The following is a 21578-nucleotide window of genomic DNA, read 5'->3' on the forward strand; positions in this document are numbered from 1 at the left end:
GGTACCAGTGATTGAATTCAGGGGTACTCGACCACTAATCTGCATCCTCAGCCCCATTTTGTATTTTATTTAGCGATAGAATCTCACTGAGTTGCTAAGCACCTCGCTCTTGCTGAGGTTGGCTTTGAACTCATGATCCTCCTGACTCAGCCTTGTGAGCCGCTGGGAATACAGGTGTTATCTATACATTAACCTTCAATAATGAAAAGAAATTACTGTTCTGACAAGTTTTTAGTTTAGTGGCAATTGGTTATATGCATCAAAAGTTTATACAAGGAGTCTGAACTGAAAATAGAAATTTTGAATCCCTTCACATAAATGATAGATGAAAAACTTCTGGGTGTGTGTGAGATAGGATTAAAAAGAAAAATAAAACTAAGAAAAGAAGAGGACCCAAGATGTCTTAGGGACCTACAAAATATAAAGGTGGCAAGGGTGGGAATTCTGGAAAACTGAAAGGATAAGAAGAAAACAAGAAAAGCTTTTGTTAAGGACCAAGAAACCTTCTGGGAAGACTAGTGGGCACATTTCATTCTTCCCTGTGGGACAAAAGTTGCTTCAGTTAATTTTATTTCACAAGGTTAAACATTGTAGATGTTTAGTTGTTACTGGTCTCTCTGTCCCATTTTGGAAGTCATAATAAGAATTTTTGTTCTTTGTAATTCTTGAACTAATTAAGAAGACTGTTTAGGAGAATGGCTGTTGTATAATTAGAACATGTTTTAACTCTGGGGACTCCCCCCCACACCATCCTGTCATCACTGATTTATAAGATGTGTGGAGAAAAGAACAGTGTTTATAGTCAGGATTGGTTTGTTTTGCTTCTAGTACAAATTGCCTGTACACACAGAGATCAGCTGGAAAGCAGATGGCAAAATCATGGCTCTTGGCAATGAAGATGGGTATGTATTTGTTTTCTTAAAAAAGAAATAACTTTGCAGTAGTACGTATTTTGAATCACAAGCTGGCTGATGCCATCTGTAATGTTAATGAGGGAAGCCACGTTGTAATTCATATTCTGATTTATCATTGATATCTTTAACTGATCCAGGAGCTCTCTGCATCTTTGAGAACAACAGAATTATTTAGATTAATTTTAGTTCAAAGATAGCATTTGCCTATAGTATGTTTAGGCTATTTTATGCCTCACAAATGGTCATCTCCTTCATTAAACTGCCTTCATCACACTCCATTTTTAAGAAATAATACTAACTTGGGCACGGTGGCACATGCCTGTAATCCCAGCGTCTCTTTAATAATAATAAGCAGAAATCCTTTGTAGATCTCACTCCTTCCATTGTTAGTCACAATGACATACATAGTCCAAGTTCATACAACGGTCATTAATTCTTTTAGCTTCCCACCACCATGTATTATTTATTAATGCCTAACAAATACAACTTTCCAGACAGTGTTAGAATTTTTAAATGCTGAATATGCTTATTTCATAAAACAACCTTTTATATCCGGTTCTCCATAAGAGAATGGCCTTTGCGGTGAGTATTGCCTCATTCTATTTCACCTTTCCTAGACTGGTGGATAAGGGAGCTGTTTGTTTGCACTGCACTGTAATTTGATTATCCCTCTTGTCTTGGTGTTTCTTATTCCAGATCAATAGAAATATTTCAGGTTCCCAACTTAAGACTGATCTGCACCATCCAACAGCATCACAAGCTTGTGAATACCATTTCCTGGCATCACGATCATGGCAGCCAGCCTGAGCTGAGCTATCTGATGGCCTCTGGCTCCAACAATGCTGTCATTTATGTGCACAATCTGAGAACTATCCTAGGTAACTTCGGTTTCTTCCATACTTGGGGGGGTTATATTGCTCATTCACCTACTTTCCATTCTGTTCTTTGTATGTTTTTACTTTATTTTTGGCTTTTTTTTCCTTTCTTTTGTCTTTTTTCTTTTTTTCCTTTCAAAAACACTGTATTCATCTTACTCTAAAAGTCTTACAAACATGACAAAAATGTTAATTTAGAGAATGAAGAATACATACACGTATGTGTACGCATTATATATTATTATATTTATATTGTGAATTTTTTTGTACAAATTCAAAACATGAAAATTTGGTATTAGCAAATATGTATTCATTCCATAATATGAATACACCAGAATTTATCCATTCACAATTGATTATCATTAAAATTATTTACATTTTTTCAGAAGTAATGTTACTTCTGAAATCTTCAGGAGCATGACTAGTTTTCTTACATAAAATTTCTAAAAGTAGATGAGATGTGGACATTAAAAACATGGGTTTTTTTGGGGGGGGGGAGGCTGGGGTTGTGGCTCAGTGGCAGAGCACTGAGTTCTCAGAACCACATATAAATAAATAAAATAAAGGTCCATTGATAACTAAAAAGATATTTTAAAAAAAACAGTTTTTTAAATAGTTAATGCTGAAATCTGTCCAAAAAGCTGCCAGTTTATACTCCCTTCAGCAGGGCTGCTGTGTTATATCCACCTTCGACACACAGCCCATTCCCATCTTTGATGACATCTAAAGCTCATAATCTTGTGAGATGGCTGTTGTTCTCCTCACTTCTCTCATGTAGAATCTGAGGTCCAGTCCAAAGAGGTTAGCTAACTTCTTCCACAGCTAGTATACGACAGTCGAGACCCAAGCTTACAGCCTCATCCCAGAGTCTGCATGTGTTCTAGGAATACTATTCCTGCCTGGTAGTTTAACTTTTTCATGAGTGATTTACCTCTGAAGGAACCTTAAACAGCTTTGAGTCCCTTTCAGCACCTACTGATAACCACAGTTCAGAAGGTCAGAAGGGCTTTTGCTTTTCGTTGTTATTGTTTTATTTTGTTTTGTTTTTGCAGTATTGGCAATTAAACAAAACCCAGGAGCACCCTCACTGACTCACATATCCAGCCATTTTGAGACAGGATCTTGCTAAATTGACCAGTCTGGCCTTGAATTTGGGATCCTCCTGGCTCAGGTTCCCAAGTCACCGGGATTACAGGCATGAGCCACCACACCTAATGGATCTTTCTTTATTTTTTTCTTTTTAGTTATCTTTATTTATTTATCTTTAATTTCTTTAATTTATTTGTCTTTAATTAATTTAATTTTATTTATTTATTTATTTATATGTGGTGCTAAGAATCGAACCCAGTGCCTCACATATGCCAGACAAGTGGTCTGCCACTGAGCCACAACCCCAGCCCCAATGGACCTTTCTTTTTAATATCAGGGAAATGGGATTACATTTTCCCCCAATATATAGAAATTACCTATCACTAAACTGTTCATAGTGTTGCAGAGTGATTTCTTTCAGCAATAGTGAAAACAGTTGATTTTTAATTTCTGTTGAACTAATTTTTGTTTTCTGAAACAAAAAAAAAAAATTTTTTTTATTCTAACAGTCACTCTCCTGAATTAAAAGCAATGTGGGAAAAGTATTAAAGTTTAGACACATTAGGGTTGTAATAATACATAGTAGATACACTATAACTAATGAGCATTGTTAAAGAGCCAATCCTGTCCTTGTGATTATCCACTTTGGCAAAGGACATTAACTTATTTTTCATAGCAGCACAGATCTTTGTTTTTTAACTATTTATTTATTTATTCATTCATTCATTTTGGGTACCAGGAATTGAACTCAGGGACACTTACCACTGAGCTACATCCACAGCCCTATTTTGTATTTTATTAGAGACAGGGTCTCACTGAGTTGCTTAGGGCCTCACTCTTGCTGAGGCTGGCTTTGGACTCGTGACCCTCCTGTCTCAGCCTCCTGAGCTATTGGATTTATAGGAGTGCACCACCACACCCAGCTACCATCCTAGTTTTGATATTTTTATCTTCTTTTTTTTTTAAAATAATTCAGTTTTTAAAGGAAGTTGCAATAAGAATGCAAAGACTTTCATCTACCTTTTGCCAGATTCATTTAGCATTTTTGCTATGTTTGATGAATACTAAACTTTTTTTTTTTTCTTTTTGTGGTGCTGGGGATTAGAACCCAAGGGCTTGTGCATGTGAGGCAAGCAATCTACCATTTGAGCTATATCCCTAGCTCAAAACAGTTATTTTTTTACAAGTTCCTACAATTTGGTTTTATCTGGGATTTTCTCATAATTAGCTTGAGATTATATCTTTTTATCTAGAATACCGTACCATTAAGGATATGTACTTCATAGGATTACATCTAAAAGGCATTATTTTCATTGTGATGGCTTCTGGAAGGAAATAATAATAGCTAACACTTTTTGTGTTAAACCTGTGTTTGCCCAGACCCTGTTAATAGGCCCATATACTTAGCCACTAACAGTATTATCTGCTAAAAATCAGATCTGACAGAATCTTGACTCTTGCATTAATAAGAGTTAACACCTTCATCTAGTCTGTTTTGTTATTGCTGGTAACGGTAGCAGTAACATCTTTCTCTTACCTTTTAGAGAGCAATCCTGAGGCTCCAGTGACCATTACAGAGCCCTACCGGACCCTCTCTGGACATACGGCCAAGATCACTAGTCTGGCATGGAGCCCACATCATGATGGAAGGCTGGTGTCTGCTTCCTATGATGGTACAGCCCAGGTACTGTTTTGTCCTGGCCCCTTGGGCTCTCACTAATTTAAACTCTGTCCTCTTCCCCCTCCCCCTCCAGTTGTGAACATGTTTTCCATCTCCACTCTCACCCTCTACAGAAAGAGATTATCTGAACTCTAGAAGGCATTTTAGTTTTATCTGGACCCTTAGCAGGCCAAGCCGGGTGACATACCATGAATATGGTAGGATAAATTGATATGAAAAGTTCTCTTTCTTCAAACAGAAAAATGAAAATAAAGATGAGCTGCCAGGCCAGAGCTATGTTGAAGAAGTTTAGGTGTTAAAACCAGAATTGACCATAGCAGCTAGGGAACTAACATCTGTGATTGGTGTCTGTCTCAGTATTGAATTGTAATTCAGTTGTTTGCACAAACTGGGAGCCATGAAGACAGGCCTGCTTTCTGTGAACTGGACACAAAGATAATTAAAGAAATAACAAAGCAGCTAATCATTTGTCCAAGGACTTGGGAACAAAAGAATTACCTATGGGAAATTATAACTCCAATTTCTAATGTAGGTATGGATAATTTTTTTCATGATGCCAGAAGCCCCAGGCCAAATATTAGCAGATAGATCCGGTTTGGAACAGTGTGATCCATGGTGCATCAATAATAGCCCATTCAGAATCTCCCTCTTAGGAATACCTAAACTCACTAGAGCATATAAGCCTCCCACGTGAAATAGTACTGTGAAATTGAACTCCTAAGAGAGAAATTACAAGCCACATGAGGAAATAAAGAGCCCACAGGTTTTTGTTTTTGTTTTCTTGTTTTTTAATGTTTTTTAGTTGTTGATAGACCTTTATATACCTAGTTATATGCAGTGCTGAAAATCGAACCCAGTGCCTCATGCTAGGCAAGTGCTCTACCACTCAACCACAACTCAACCCCCCCACACACAGATTTTTTTAATTGAATAAATTATGCCCCCCAAACAATAGAATAACCAGAAAATTTATTGTCATGTATGTGACTTCTGGTTTCAGGTATGGGATACTCTCCGAGAAGAGCCTCTTTATAATTTCCGAGGACATCGAGGCCGACTGCTTTGTGTGGCATGGTCTCCTTTGGATCCGGATTGCATCTACTCAGGGGCAGATGACTTCTGTGTATACAAATGGCTAACTTCCATGCAAGTTCATTCCCGGCCTCCTCAAGGTCAGTCAGAACATGGAACCCATACAGTGCTTGCCTAATTCCCTCTCTGTCTTGCTGTCTTAATTGAGTTTATAAGAGACAAGCAAGGAAGACATTCATGCAGGGGGTCTGCAGCCCACGCAAAGCAGGCAGGCTTTGGGGGCTGAGAACAACACCCTCAGACTGTAGCAAGTGTGCCTAGGGGTCAGATCTTGGTTGCTAAATATGAACCTAGAACATTCCTTTATGCCAGAAAGGAAGGATGAACTCAAAGAATTAAGGAGACACATCAGAAGGACACAAAAGCCAGCTTGACCAAATTTGAGAGGATTTGTACTTGAAAATAAGTAAAAGGAAAATTCTACTCTGGCCATAAGCAACTAGAAAAATTAGAATATATTAAGCAACTAGAAATTTCCCCAAAGGAAATGAAATTATGTGTTCACATAAAGACTTGAAGAATGCTCATAGCAGCTTTATCTGTGGTTGCCAAAAACTAAAAACAGCTCAAATGCTGATCAGTAGATAAATGAGTAAATCGTGTAGTATCCCTGCAATGGAATTCCACTTGGTCATAAAAGAGAAAGTAACAGGCGAGATGCAGCTTAGTGGTAGAGCATGTGCTTAGCACGAGACCCAGAGTTCAGTCCCCAAATCAAAGAATAGAAAGGTACTGATAAACAACAAAATTAGTGAATCTCAAAAAAATTATGCTGAGCATAAGAAACTGAACACAGAAGACTACATACTATATAATTCTATTTATATGAAGCTCTAGACAAGGCAAAACTAGAGTAATAGCAGGTCAGTGATAGTTTGGGGCGGGGATGCATTTCATGGTGGTAGGTTACACAATTATGATCTGTCACAATTTATCAAAGTATTAAAAAGGTGGGTATTGTATTAAATCATTCCACAATACAGGTGATTTTTAAAATAAGAATAAAAACTTAAAAAATGAGTAACACTAACAAATTATACTCTAACGAAGAAATTCATACTGATGTAAAAAAAAAAATCCATGGATGCTTAATAATAAACAGGAGCAATTTTACTTTTTCGGTGGGTAACCTACAGTATGCCCTATTAATTTAAAGTGATTAAGCCAAACAATGGAACAAATAAAAATTATATGCTACCGCATAGGTTGCCCTGAAATGAACACAGCTTCACTTCTGTATATTCCCTGCTGAAAATGCATAACTGAATCTTTAAACAACAGCAGGCAGACCCAAATTTAAGGGAAATTAACAAAATTACTCTCCTGTAATCTTCAAATTTCAAGTCATGAAAGTCAAAGAAAAGCTAAGCAACTCTTCCAGGTTGAAGGCATGGACGGTCCAATGCAGTGGGTGGTCCTGGTTCAGTTGCTTTTGCTATAAAGACATCCTTGGTGCAGTTGGCAAAAGTTGATTAGTGAGTGTGGGGAGTAGATAGTGTAGCAGTGTTGATTTTCGGACCTCAGCGGCTGTGGCATGGTGATGTTGGAGAAAGTCTTTCTTGATGATTTAATGAAATCTCAAAAGGCTTGGTTAACATTGTGATAATAAGACTATAAAACTTCATTGGGAAGAAAAGAAAGTAAGGCGAGTAAGGCTGTCAGAGCAAAGAGTAATATAATGGTGTACTAGAGATGACCATCCAGGGCACTTTTAACCATGAATGTGTAGTTCAGGCTATGCTTTTTTGTGATTTTTGCAGGCAAAAAAAGTATTGAATTAGAGAAAAAACGGCTCTCTCAACCTAAGCCAAAGGCCAAAAAGAAGAAAAAGCCCACCTTCCGTGTGCCGGTAAAGCAAGAATCATTTGACGGGAATGAAGAAGAGGGCATAAAGGAGAACTCAGGACCTGTTGAAAATGGAGTGTCAGACCAGGAAGGGGAGGAAGAAACACAGGAACCAGAGTCACCCTGTGGCCTTGCTTTAGTGGGTGTGTGCAGATACTGGATGCCACTAACTCTTAAGATTTTGTCATATCTAGGAAACTAAGCTGGATTCTTACTCAGTCTGAAATTTCTATCTCTGACTTGCCTTATTTCCCAACTACTTTCTTTCCTCATTTCCCAACTCCCTAGCAAGCAACCTTGGTTGCTTGGTGCAACCTTGGTGTCTTTGGTGCCTTTGGAAACTATTAGTTTTCTTCAAAGCTTTTAAAGTCTCTAAAATAAACATCTTTGATGAAGGAATAAAGGAAATAGAACCCTATAGAGAATACCAGGAAAAGTTCTTAACAGTATGACGTTATTGGTCATATCTACTCAAAGAAGCCACTGTCCTTTAAAAATGTCTGACTATACAAGCCACTCCTCTCTGGGAACTTAGGAGTTCCCACCCATCCTCCCTGGAGCTCATTCCTACCTTTCTGCCTTATCAGAGGGAAACTGAAGAACAGTTGTTAAGTTCTTCCATCCAGTTAAGTTATATGGCAGTTCTCAGATTTCTCACACACAAAAAAAATTCCATTACTAATTTTCAATAATGTATTCTAGTTCATGTTTGAAGAGAAGTAATTGTTAAGGATAAGTAAATTGTTGTGGATAAGTAAAGTGTTAACACTTTTATCCTTTTATATACAACCTTAAATATCGGATGCCTGTTACCAACTAAAAAATATGATTAAGTAGAAGACAGTATAAATAGAACTGATGATTTATGTTTAATTCTAAAACACTATTTTTGATGTGGCAGAATCAGTGCAACCAGAATATATAGTATAGAGGCATCCCTGACCTACTGTGTCCCAAAGAATGGCTGCTGGACCCGTAGTTTGGGTTAAAAAAAAAAAGCTAAAAACATAATTTATATTTTAGGTTCATCAGAATGTCTTCATATCACCTAATGGTTATACAAATGTTCTTTACTCCTATAGGCCAACAGGATTTTTTGGTTTTGTTTGTTTTGGTATCAGAGATTGAGCCTAGGGGTCCCAACCACTGAGCCACATCCCCAGCTCTTATTTTTTTTTTTTTTTTGAAACAGGATCTCATTGAGTTGCTTGGGGCCTTGCTAAATTGCCAATGCTGCCTTTCAACTTAGGATCCTCCTGCCTCAGCCTCTTGTGCCACTGGGATTAGAGGCTTGTGCCACCCTGTCCAGCAAGTTTTGTTTTGTTGTTGTTTTGGGGTTTTTTTTTTTGGTTTTTAAATATTTTTTTTTGAATAGTTGGACATAATACTTTCATTTTATTTATTTTTATTTGGTGCTGAGGATCGAACCCAGGGCCTTGCACATGCTAGTCATAACCCCAGCCCTGGTTTTTTTGTGTGTTGGTTTTGTTTTTTTGTTTTGTTTGTTTTTTAAGGGAAAAAATATGTGTTTAGGATTATGGGTTGTGATTCTGTAACATGTATACTTAATATTCTCTAATAGTTAAGTTATTCCTTGTTTACATAATAAATGTTATTACTATTTAGTGACCTAAATATATGAAAAGCAACTTACCACTTGAGTTTGAGGATAATGTAGTTAAAGAGGCTAGAAGTCTTTTTCTTAGCCAAAAGTTCTGAATAATAAACGTATAGGATTTTGAAACAGCCAGTTGGTGAGGCTGAGGAGAGACCACCCATACATCCTTTCCAAAGCATGTTTTGGTAATAGATAAAATTACATTACTAGGCCTAATAAAGCTCTTAATTAAAAATATATATATATATATAAGTAAACTGAATTCTACATTATTCTTATCCCAAACATTTTTCCTGTTTTTCCCTTGTGGTGCAGTTTCTAGAGAACCAGTTATTAGTACTCCGGTTTCCTCAGGCTTTGAAAAGTCAAAAGGCACTATTAATAACAAAGTCACTTTACCGAAAAAGGAGCCACCTAAAGAGAAGCCAGGTCAGTATCTAATAATTGAAATACTTTGTTACATGCAACTGAGAACTCAAAAAAGTATTTGAGGTTGATTGGTTTGTTGAGGTTTTAAATATTTGTGGGTGTTCTGATTGTGTTTCCATCGGGTTCATTCTTTTTAAACATTATTTTAGCACTTGATGAAACGTTTTGGAGTTGATAGTTGATACATTGCTTCATAAATGTTACCAAGGGCATTTTATACATGGTGTGCACATTGCACCCACGAATTAAATGTGAAAGTTTGTTTATAGGAGTAAGAACTTGTGTGTCCCGTATAGGAGTAAGAACTTGTGTGTCCCGTATAGGAGTAAGAACTTGTGTGTCCCGTAGTATCCCTCTAGCTAAGGTTGCAATCCCAAAAGAGGTAATCATTCTGTTGTGTTTCTGATCTGCTCTTGAGACAGTCTGTACTTTGATTACATTTCAGAAGCCTTAATCAAAAAGAGGAAAGCTCGTTCCATGCTTCCTCTGAGCACAAGCCTGGACCATAGGTCCAAAGAAGAGCTTCATCATGACTGTTTGGTGCTAGCAACTGCAAAACACTGCAGAGGTACAGAAATACATTTCCTCAACCCATGTGTAGTCTTCTGGGAACTGGCGTGTATCGGGTGCTTACTATTTGTTAAATTAATGAGCACAGATTCTAAAGTTGTTTTCTGTGTTTCTGCATTCTTTGGCATCCTTTGCACCCACTTTCACCCCCACACCCTGCTGTCAGACTCCCTGTTTAGTTCCTTTTAGATGTAGTGCTCTGCTTTAATTATTCTCATCTAGCTGCTACCAGCTATCTCTGTGCCCAAACCAGGATTTTGGCTTTAATATCTCAGCATAAGTCAACTCCTTCCACCATTTTCCCCGATTGAACAGTATCTTAGGTGCCATTTTTCCTTATTGGAAATACACTCATAAGGTGGCAGTTCCTTTATTTTATTTTTGTTTTTTTTATTTTTGGAAAAATGAGAAATTACACCCCATTTGATTCAAATGTATGATATGTCAAGATCATTGTGTTGTCATGAGCAACTAATAAAAAAAAAAAGCCCTCATTTAATGCCCATTATTTTGATATCTGAGCAACTTTATTTTTTTTTATTTTCAATTTGTTGAGTTGTAAGAGATGCACATGATAAAATGAGACTCTGATAGTATAAAAAGAAAGTAAATCTTCCCCCAAAACCCAATTCTCCTCTTTTCCTCCCTAGAGGCGACATTATCATCAGTTTCCTGTGTCTTGCCAGAGATATTTTATGCTCTTTTTTACTATACATAGCCTTTGGATCTTTGCAAAGACTTCCTTTATTTAATTAATGATATAGTTTTACATTGTTTCCCTTATTGAAAATCAGAGAATGAACCTTTACAGTAGGTCCCAGTGTATAGTTTTGTTTATTTTGGTACTAGGGATTGAATCCAGAGCTACTCTGCCACTGAGCTATACCCTCTACCCTTTCAATTTTTTATTTTGTGACAGGCTGGCCTTGAATTTGCCTTGAATCCTCTTACCTCAGCCTCCTGAATATAATAGGCGTGCACCACCACACCCAGCTGTATGGCAGTGAATACGAAGGACACTCTTTGCCTGTTAGTTTTTTTTTGGGTTTTGGGTTGCTTTTTTTTTTTTTTTTTTTTTTTTTTTTTTAATATTTATTTTTTTTAGTTCTCAGCGGACACAACATCTTTGTTTGTATGTGGTGCTAAGGATCGAACCCGGGCTGCACACATGCCAGGCGAGCGCACTACCGCTTGAGCCACATCCCCAGCCCCTGCCTGTTAGTTTTGTTTTGCGTGCTTTTTATTTAGATGTAGCATTTAAATGTTGAATTTTAGGTTTCCTTAACATTTTTTCACCAAAAATTTTGTTCTGAGCAAACTACATTGTCTCTGGCTTTTGCCCACCTGAGCTAAAAATTTTAGATATATTTTCATATTTTGCTACCTTCACAATGAGCTAGGGTCCCTTTTGGAGTAAATTAAGGGCACAGATCTGCTTTGCTTACTGTCTTAAGTGGGTGTTTTGAAAAACATTCAGAAGTTATTGGATAGGAAACAGTAAACTATGTGATGATTTCATCTGATTTTTTTTTTCCTCTATTTATTTTGTATTAACAGAGCTAAATGAGGATGTGTCTGCTGATCTTGAGGAAAGATTTCACCTGGGGCTTTTCACAGATAGGGCTACCTTGTACAGAATGATTGAAACTGAAGGTGAGGCAAATCCAGTCAACGTAATCCCTTCCGTATTCATCCTTCCCTAACATTTATATGCACCTCTTTTTGTGATTGCTATTCTCTGTTATTGTCATTGTAAGCGCAAAATGACAGGTGCACACCTCAGCAGATTGAGAGAAGCCGTTTATTCATTCGAGGATTCAAGCACTCAGGCATTGTAGGGGCTCATTTCATGGATGCAACAGTGGTCTTTGGTTATAGGGAGGATTTGGGGTTTATAGGATACAATTAGGGTGGTTTCATCATTGGAACTTGTGGGCATGCTGGTTGGATAGTCAGGGGCTAGTTATTAAAAGATTAAAAGGCTGAAACTCATTGTTACTTAGAGAGATAGGAGCCCAGATTGTGAGGAATGGGTATTTTTGCCTCCTTCCTTCAATGCCTGTTGTAATTGGAAAAGGATTCCCAGGGACGTTAATGCTTGGCTAACTTCCCTCCCTCCTCCATTTTCCTTTGGGGGCTATTTTGTAAAAATATTATTTTCCATAACTCCATGCTTTTACATATTTGCAAATATGCCCCTGACTTGGATATTTGTATCCATCCCCTGCATTATCATAATGCCCTAAACATGTTCATTTTGGGTGAGAGGATGCACATGAAAATGGTTGAGTGGGCAACTCACCACCCTGGTTCCAGGCCCCCTTAAAATCATTTTGGTAGGTGACTAATTCATAAGTGAGTGACTGTTTAATTTCCTCTTTCACTCTGCCTGTTTCTAGAAATCATCAAAGACAGATTTTCTGAAACATCTTTCAAATACTGTCTCTCTTCCATACAGGAAAAGGTCACTTGGAAAATGGCCACCCAGAATTATTTCACCAGCTTATGCTTTGGAAAGGAGATTTAAAGGGTGTTCTCCAAACAGCAGCAGAAAGAGGGGAGCTGACAGATAATCTTGTGGCTATGGCACCAGTAGGTATGTTCTTTCTGACAAAAGTACTATCATCTAATATGTAACCACTAAAAATGGCTCACCAGGGCTGGGGTTGTGGCTCAGTGGTAGAGCGCTCGCCTAGCATGCATGAGGCACTGGGTTCGATCCTCAGCACCACATAAACATAAAATAAAGATATTGTGTTCACCTAAAACTTAAGAATAAATATATTTTTTTAAATGGCTCAATTCACTACAATACAGTAGGCTAATACCTCAACTCAGATCCCACAAAAGGGCAGGAAATTGACACATTAATGCCAAAAGCATAATTGGCGACACATTAGTCCATTCTGTGTGACTATAATAAAACACCTAAAGAAAAGGAGCTTATGTATTATGTAGCTCATAGGATAGAGGTTCAAAAGCATAATGCCAGTGTCTGTTCAGCTCTGGTGAGAACTTTCTGGTCAAAAGCATCATAGTGGTAGCACTGTAAGCAGAACAGAGGCAGACAGTAAGCCAGAGATCAGGGGAAGGTCAAGCGGCTTCTTGAGGATTTTTTGTTGTTTTTTTTGGATTTTGTTTTTTCAGCGCACACATTGAAGATTAAACCCAGACTTTACACATATTAAATATACATACGAGCTATATCACCAGCCCAAGGTTTGCTCTTTCTCTAAGAACCGACTGTCATAGGAATCAGTCCATTCTATACAATCAACATCATTTCCAAGTGTGGTGCCCTCTTGACCTAATTATCATCCACTAGGCCCCCCTCTTAAAGGTTCTAACACCTCTTACCACTGCCACAGTAGAGACCAAGCCTCTAGCACATGAACAGGTACAAAACACATCTAAACCATAGCCAGTGAAAACTTCTTGAAGGACAGTTTGACCATTAATTAAAATACACATAACCTTTGGCTCAGCAATTCTAATTATAGGAATTTAAGTATATTCAGATACACGAATGACTTTCATCAAAGTGATGTTTATAATAGCAGAGATTGCAAGAACCTCTGTGTCCATCAGCATCAGTAAGAGACTGATTACAGCAGGTATATCCATACATTAAGTCTTTGTAGATACCAAAAGAATGAGGCAGCTGTATGCATTCTGTCATGGAATGGACATCCAAAATACAGACAGAAAAGAATCAGGGTATAGGTCCACAACGGAATATTGCAATATTCATTTGTATTTACACAGTAATGTAGTTACATATTCATAGACTGTTTCCTAAGTTTTGGTAATGGGTATTGCCTAAAGGGAAAGGAATTTGGGCAAGATATGATAGAAAGGTTCCAAGATAAAAAAGAAACCTTTTATGCCATCCTAGTTTTGTTTTATACTTTTTATCCAGTTATGCTATATATGTAGAGCAAGAAGTACACAAATCTTGAGTGTACAATAAATTTCACAAATTGAATGTACTCTCGTAAGCAGCACCCATATCAAGAAATATATCCTTACAGCCAGGCATGATAGTTCATGCCTGTAATCCCAGCAACTCCAGAAGCTGAGGCAGGAGTATCGCAAGTTCAAGGCAAGCCTCAACAACTTAGGGAGACCCTGTCTTAAAAATAAAGTGTTAGGGATATAGCTTAGTGGTTGAGCCCCCCTGGGTTCAATCCTCAGTACCAAAAAAAAAAAAGAAAGAGAAAAAAGAAGAAAATATACCACTAGATAAACTCTGGAAGTTACCCCATGCTACCTTCCAGTTGCTCTTTCCCTTAACCCCAAAGGGGGTAACCACTTTCCGGAACTTAATACTTTTTTGTGTCTTTTGAATAATATAAGCAAAGGAACTATTTATGTTTTGAACATGGAAGTGAAAAGAGGCAAAAGAAGCAACTGATCTATAATGGCAGTTGAATCAACATCTGAATGTTCTGCTTAATGCATTATCTAGAAAAACAAAATTTTCAGCCCAAATGTACCTGCTCCCTCCTCCCCTTCCATAAACCTTTTTTTTTTTTTTTAAACCACTATCTTTCCTTTTTTTCAGCTGGCTACCATGTATGGCTATGGGCTGTGGAAGCCTTTGCCAAACAGTTGTGTTTCCAGGATCAGTATGTCAAAGCTGCCTCTCATCTGCTTTCTATTCACAAAGTGTATGAAGCTGTGGAGCTGCTCAAGTCAAACCACTTTTACAGGTTTGTATGGTCCTAGAATTTATCCAGTAGTTGTATATAATATAATCTAAACTTTAAAGCAATATAAAATGAAGAAACTACACAAAACAGGTAATAGATGAACAAGTTATTACAGTGGGAACTCCCTACTCCCTTTTGAAGCCCGCCTGTGAAACGAAACAGGATCTTTTGAGCCACTACAGAAGTTCTCCTGACACCCCCCCTTTTTTTTAAATAAAAATTTAACATTCTACATTTAGTTGAAATGCCTTTCCTCTATTCTATCCTAATTCCCTCTTCTCTAGAAGTAACAACATTCCTGAGAATGATACGAATCTTTCCCATATATATTGTTTCACTATACTACATATGTAATTACCAAAAACAATATGAGAAAAATAGTTCTTGTACATAGCATACAATTGGGTCTTGTTTTTTCCCAGTCTGATCACTGCCATTTAGTTGGAAGGATAGACCATTTATATTTAATGTAAATATTGATGTGGTTGATTTAAATTTACTGCCCTGCTATTTGTTTTCTATTTGTCCCATTCTTTTTTTTTTCTTCTTTTCCAGTTTTCTTTTGGATGAACTGAGTGTTTTTAATTTCTAAGTATTTTTTTTAATTTATTTTTTAGTTGTAGTTGGACACCATACCTCCATTTTTTATTTATTTTTAATGCAGTGCTGAGGATTAAACCTAGGGTCCCATGCAAGGCAAGTGCTCTACCGCTGAGCCACAACTCCAGCCCCTTAATTTCTAATTTAAAACTGTAATACTGACTTATTAGCTGTATATTCTTTACTTTTTAGTGGTTCCTTTGGAGTTTGTATTGAGTATTTTTAATTTATCACAATTTATTTTCAAGTAATATTATACTATTTCATGTGTATCATTGTACTTCCTTCTTCCCATCCTGTCTGCTATTTTCATATGATATTTAATATGTTGTACATGTAATAACCCCTCATTACACTATGAATATTTTGCTTTAAACAATTCTTTACCTTTTAGTGATTTTTTAAGCATTTATATTTATCCATGTTTATTATTTCCTAGCATTTTTCTTTCTTCTATGTAGATCCAAATTTCCATTTGCTATCAATGTCTTCACTTGAAGAACTTCCAACACTTTTTTATACTATGTTCTGCCAGCAACAAATTCTTTGTTTTTGTTGTTGTTGTTTGTTTGTTTGTTTGTCTTGTCACTGCTTCAGCAGTTCTATTTTCTCCTTTTTTGAATTGTTCTTTACTTGACTGCTAAATTTATTTCTCTCTTTGCAGGAACTGTGGGTTTTTTTTTTTTTTTCTCTCTCTCATTTTAGGACTTTTCTCTCATTAATTTGCAGCAATCCGATATAATGTGCTTTGGTGAGATTTTCTTTTGCTTATCCTGGTTAGGTTTTGCTCTCTTCCTTCAGAGAGTGTTGAAGTTTGTTTTGGCAAGTTGAAGACATCTAGATTTTTTTCATGACATGGTCTAAGCTTTTTTAGGGCAGGATTAGAGAAATCCATACCCAGAAGTAGTTTAGCTCTTCTACCTTCTGAAGTCTTCACTGAATTGCCTTGTGTTATTCAGCAACTCACAAATCTGATGTCTCCAAGCTCTGAATGAGCTCTGGGATCGCTCAGCTTATGGTTCCCTAAATGTCCTTTGTTCATCCTTAAGGAATGTCCTACACATCATGGCTTTGTATTTAGCCAGAGACTAAACAGAATCCCATGCAGAATTTTGGCAGTCTTTCTCTGGACAGCTTCTTCCTTTCTAGTATCCTATCCCTCAAATTCCATTTGTTCTGTTTCTCCTCAACTCTTGAGTCTGCTGAATCTCCACTAAGATTCCACTTAGAAAGTGCTTTAGATAGGAAGTCATTGTCACAATAGGGCTCACATTGTTCCTTTTCTCTTGGAGATGACAGCTTTGCACTGTTGAAAACAATTGTTTCGGGCTGGGGATGTGGCTCAAGTGGTAGCGCGCTTTGCCTGGCATGCGTGCGGCCCGGGTTCGATCCTCAAGCACCACATACAAACAAAGATATTGTGTCCGCCGAAAACTAAAAAATAAATATTAAAAAAAAAATTCTCTCTCTCTCTCTCTTTAAAAAGAAGAAAACAATTGTTTCATACAAATTCTACTCAGTGTTTAAAAAAAGTTTTATGGCAAGGGAGTAATTCTGGTCCCAATGCTCCATTACAACTATAGATAGAAGTCCTGCAATACTTCTTAAATATTTAATCTAAAACACTTTTATTCCAGCTATAACTTTATTTTGCCGCAACTCAGAATTTGTACGCCATTTGGAAAATATTAGTTTGCTGAGTTATACAGATCTTCCAAATGTTGACACAGTTCATTATAAAAATATTTTTTTTAATCACATTTCTCTGTAATCACCATCAATCTCATAAGAAAAGTCTTTATCTTTTGGGAAGCTATCAGGTTCCCAATGTTTTCTAAAATTTGAATCTTCACTAGCAAGCTTAGATTTTATCGTTGGCAATGGTTACTGTTGATTTCCCTACAGTGATAAGCTTGCTTTGTTCATTTTTAAGAAAACATCTTTCAGATACCCAACTCTAAATAACACTGATCTGTTAGGGGTTTTTTTTGTTTTTTAAAGAAATGGGGTGCCATGAAGAAAGCAACTTGTTCAACTTGCATTTCAGGTTTTTATTAGAGACAGTCATTCTTTGGAATACAGCAAAGAACATAAAATGTTCTTCCCATTTTGTCACATAAATTTTAAAATGTTGGCTTGAGGGGTTTAGTAAAATTAGTAATGTTTAATTAGTATCACTTTCTTGATTCCTGATCACATGACACCAGTTTATCCACCATAACTTTTCACAATCAGTGCAAATGTCAGCACACTTTTTAAGAGGCACATAACCTCTTTGCATTATTATGAAAATAGTTTTGACCTCATGAACCTTCAAAAGGGCCTTGAACCCCTAAGGAATCCATAGACCATTCTGTAAGAACTTCTGGCTTGATGAAGATTGAACAAAATCATGTTTTTTTAACTTGCCAGTGTTATGGAAGAGTTCCGTTTTTTACAGGAAGTTGGAACATTACAGACAACATAAAAGGGACAGTTTATTCTTCCCTGCAGTCCCTCCTGGGACTTCCTAGAAAGGAACCTTTTGGTGTTGGCTAAAGTATCTCTTCTTGCCTTTAGGGAAGCTATTGCAGTTGCCAAGGCTCGGTTGCGCCCAGAGGACCCAGTCCTGAAGGACCTGTACGTCACCTGGGGAACCATCCTAGAAAGAGATGGGCATTATGCCATAGCAGCCAAATGGTAAGCTCGAGGGAAGCATGGGTGACCCAGGAACAGCCTCCACCAGCAAGAGCAGGACAAAATTAAAGTACAAGTCTAGAAGTGGAAGCAAAGTAGCTAGAAAATGTTTAAAAATGTGTATTAAACCCAACTTCACAGGATTTAGAAGGATCTGACTGTTTGGTATTATATAAGTCATCATAACATCTGAAAACCTCAATAGCAGGCCCAGAGATTCTGCCATTTTCTAGTGATGTTTTATACCTTTCCCAATAAGGAGAATGGAGAGAATGACCCTTCTGTTTGGATTCAGATTGGCTCTCATCCAGGTTCCCTATATTCTTAACTCAAGCTACTGTCTGTCACACACCATGCTGAGTGACACTGGCCTGAGCCTTCACAAAAACAACCAGACGCAGTGGCACCTGAGGCCATAGCAAAGCGGACAGAAAGAAGTAATGCTACCCTCGGGGGGGCAGGGATAGGTGCTCTGATGACAATGCCCTGTTTGGGTTTTGCCTTCACATTACAGCTATTTAGGAGCCACTTCCCCTTATGATGCTGCCAAAGTTTTGGCGAAAAAAGGGGATGCAGCATCACTTAAAACAGCGGCGGAGCTGGCTGCGATCGTAGGAGAGGATGAGTTGTCTGCTTCTCTGGCTCTCAGATGTGCCCAAGAGCTGCTTCTAGCCAAGAATTGGGTGGGAGCCCAGGAAGCCTTGCAGCTACATGAAAGCCTACAGGTCAGTCTTATTTTCTCCTGGGATTTAAGAGGGATGAGTCCCAAGTCCTTTTCTAGTCAAATCCAAGTGAATAACCCCAATTGCACAAACTATTAATTTTATCCTTAGAAGTGTCTAGCAAGCCCTGGCCATTTTATCCCACTGAAGTACCATGTCTTCTCAGTTACTGTACTTACAAGAGGTAATGTAGACATTCACAGTAATTCCCTTTGCTCATCAGTTTATACAAAACATCTGTGAAACTGGGCACAGTGGCACATACCTGTAATCCCAGTATTTTGGGAGGCTGAGACAGGAGAATCATGAGTTCAAAGCCAGCTTCAGCAATGGCGAGGCGCCAAGCAACTCAGTGAGACCCTGTCTCTAAATAAAATACAACATAGGGCTGGGGATGTGGCTCAGTGGTCGAGTGCCCCTGAGTTCAATCCCCGGTACCCAAAAAAAAAAATCTGTGAATAGCCTTTAGGCCCCAGCCTCTGGATTATAGTCTAGTGTTTCTGCGTTGATGTAATCAGCAGGGTCATCCTGGAAGGGAGAGCATGGTTGGCCTCCAACAAAAATCATGGTGCTCTTCCTGTAACACCTCTCGTCAGCTGTAGTCTATAAAAAAATTATAAAAATATGTAGGGAAATAGAAGTGTTTTATTTCTTAAATGCTTATTTGTCCCTATGTAGCTAAAAATTAGTAATTTGATAGAAGATGTAGTTCAGTGGTGGAGCACTTCCTAGTGTGCCTGAAGGCCTGGGTTTGATCCTCAGCAATAAAAAATAATGATGAGTAACTTACCAATGTCTTTTTTAACACATCAAAACTGAGATGACATTTAAAGCATTGGCACTCTTCACCCAGTTTCCAAAGAATATACACATTTGGTCCCTTTTAGATATCTGCTTGTCAGATACTAATGAAGTTGTTTTTAGTGTTGATTTTCTATTTCTTTGTTTTTGGGTTTGTTTTGTTTTGATTTGATTTGATTTATACCAGCGATTGAACTCAAGCACTCAACCACTAAGCCACATCCCCAGCCCTGTGTTGTATTTATTTAGAGACAGGGTCTCACTGAGTTGCTTAGTTCCTCATTGTTGCTAAGGCTGGCTTTGAACTCAAAATCCTCCTGCCTCAGCCTCTGGAGCTGCTGGGATTACAGACATGCACCACCACACCCAGCCAGTAAAAAGTTTTTTAAATTCCTCTTCCCTAGCAATAGTAAATAGGCTTAAGACAGTTCCTAGCTGAGTATTTAAAGCCCAAAGAAAATGCTACATGGGGAGTAGCTTTCAGAAAGAGCAAATAAAAAATGGATGCACAAATGGTATATCTTAAAGAGTGCCACTGAGTTTATTTTTTATAAAATGACCAAAATCTGAAGAGACTTTAATTTACAGAAAAAAAAAAAAGTCAGAACAGTTATTTCACATTTCTTTTTTTCCTTTGACACAGTATCAAAGAACAAAGGAGAAAAAAAAAAACGTATTAGCTGTACTAAATATTCTGAAGAGTGCATTTTGACTGTATGGTCTTTGCTTTTGTTCTGTATCAGATGATTCCCTTATAAACCTCCTTGGAGATGGTCCGTGCTCCATGCCCCTCCCTCAGATCTGCAAAGCTTGTCTGTCCCAATACTTTCAGCCTTTATGCATTACTTCTGTATTCTTCATTCTGGGGCTTGGGAAGGTAGAAGGAACCTGATAAGCCCAGCCCATCTTTTCTCAAACTGGGCCACAAGTTTTAGGTGGCTGGCCTTATATGTGGCTTAAATTATAGTAAAAGATACTATAGTTGAGGATTTGTTATAAAAATGGTTTCTTGGGCTCCAAGGACCAAAGGATGGAATTCCCCCAAAAGGCCCCTGGAAAATATCCATTAGACTCTGCCTCTTTTTCCCACTCATATATCACTTGACTTGAACAGGCAGTTCACAATGATGGGCCTTGGTTGCTACAGATGTGAAGGGGAATACTTTCAAGAACGGGGAAAGCTCTCTAGGGAATCAACTGCTTTTCTGTGTAATGCTTTCTCCTCTTTGTTGTTGGATCCCAGAGTCAGAGACTGGTGTTTTGCCTGCTTGAGCTCCTGTGCAGGCATCTGGAGGAAAAACAGCTTCCAGAAGGCAGAGGCTTCTCTTCTTACCACACTTGGGCCATAGGCACCGAAGGGCCCTTTGTGCAGAGAGTGACTGCAGTGTGGAAGAGCATCTTCAGCCTGGACACCCCAGAGCAGTATCAGGCTGTCTTTCAGAAGCTGCAAAACGTCCAGTATCCATCTGCCACAAATAACACTCCCTCCAAACAGGTACCTGGGTATCTATGCCAGCACGTGATATTAATCACTCAGTAACAAGGCTTCCTTAATTCATGTCAGTATAATAGGGAAGCAAGTGAAATACAGTTTGCCTTTCAGAAGAAAAACAAGGCAGGTCCAGAACCCCTCAGATTACTTAAAGCCCTTTAGCTTTGAAATAGTCTTGGGTCAGTATTTTTTTTTTCTAAGTCTGAATAGTATGGAGAAAAACAGAATAATGTAAATACACATATTCATTTGGGGTTTTTTGTTTGGTTCAAAGGTAGGAAAAAAATTGAAATCACTGTTGTTCCTTTTCTCAGCCCCATCCCCATTTCCTGGCTCATCAAAGGCAGCTTCTGTGTTGTACCATATATATTATTTTGTGACTTGTTTATTTCAGTGGCCACTGTAAAATTATCCATGTTGAAACAAAGAGATCAAGTTTATTTATTTTGATTGCCTATGTCC

General features: G+C 37.9%; 1 protein-coding gene across 2 annotated transcripts in view; it reads left to right on the forward strand.

The window, feature by feature from the left end:
* Gemin5 (gem nuclear organelle associated protein 5) overlaps window positions 1-21578 on the forward strand; it is a 44920-nt gene that overhangs the window by 15483 nt on the left and 7859 nt on the right. For both annotated transcript variants that reach the window (XM_015492683.2, XM_048782838.1), the window contains 13 exons: window positions 829-902; window positions 1611-1792; window positions 4423-4562; window positions 5560-5731; window positions 7412-7639; window positions 9430-9543; window positions 9989-10111; window positions 11671-11766; window positions 12572-12709; window positions 14678-14825; window positions 17985-18104; window positions 18616-18826; window positions 20868-21119. In XM_015492683.2, coding sequence (XP_015348169.1) covers window positions 829-902; window positions 1611-1792; window positions 4423-4562; window positions 5560-5731; window positions 7412-7639; window positions 9430-9543; window positions 9989-10111; window positions 11671-11766; window positions 12572-12709; window positions 14678-14825; window positions 17985-18104; window positions 18616-18826; window positions 20868-21119 — 1998 coding nt within the window. The remainder of the gene's footprint in view (window positions 1-828; window positions 903-1610; window positions 1793-4422; window positions 4563-5559; window positions 5732-7411; window positions 7640-9429; window positions 9544-9988; window positions 10112-11670; window positions 11767-12571; window positions 12710-14677; window positions 14826-17984; window positions 18105-18615; window positions 18827-20867; window positions 21120-21578) is intronic.

The sequence above is a fragment of the Marmota marmota genome, unplaced genomic scaffold (assembly GCF_001458135.2).
Source record: "Marmota marmota marmota unplaced genomic scaffold, marMar, whole genome shotgun sequence".
Classification (NCBI taxonomy): domain Eukaryota; kingdom Metazoa; phylum Chordata; class Mammalia; order Rodentia; family Sciuridae; genus Marmota; species Marmota marmota.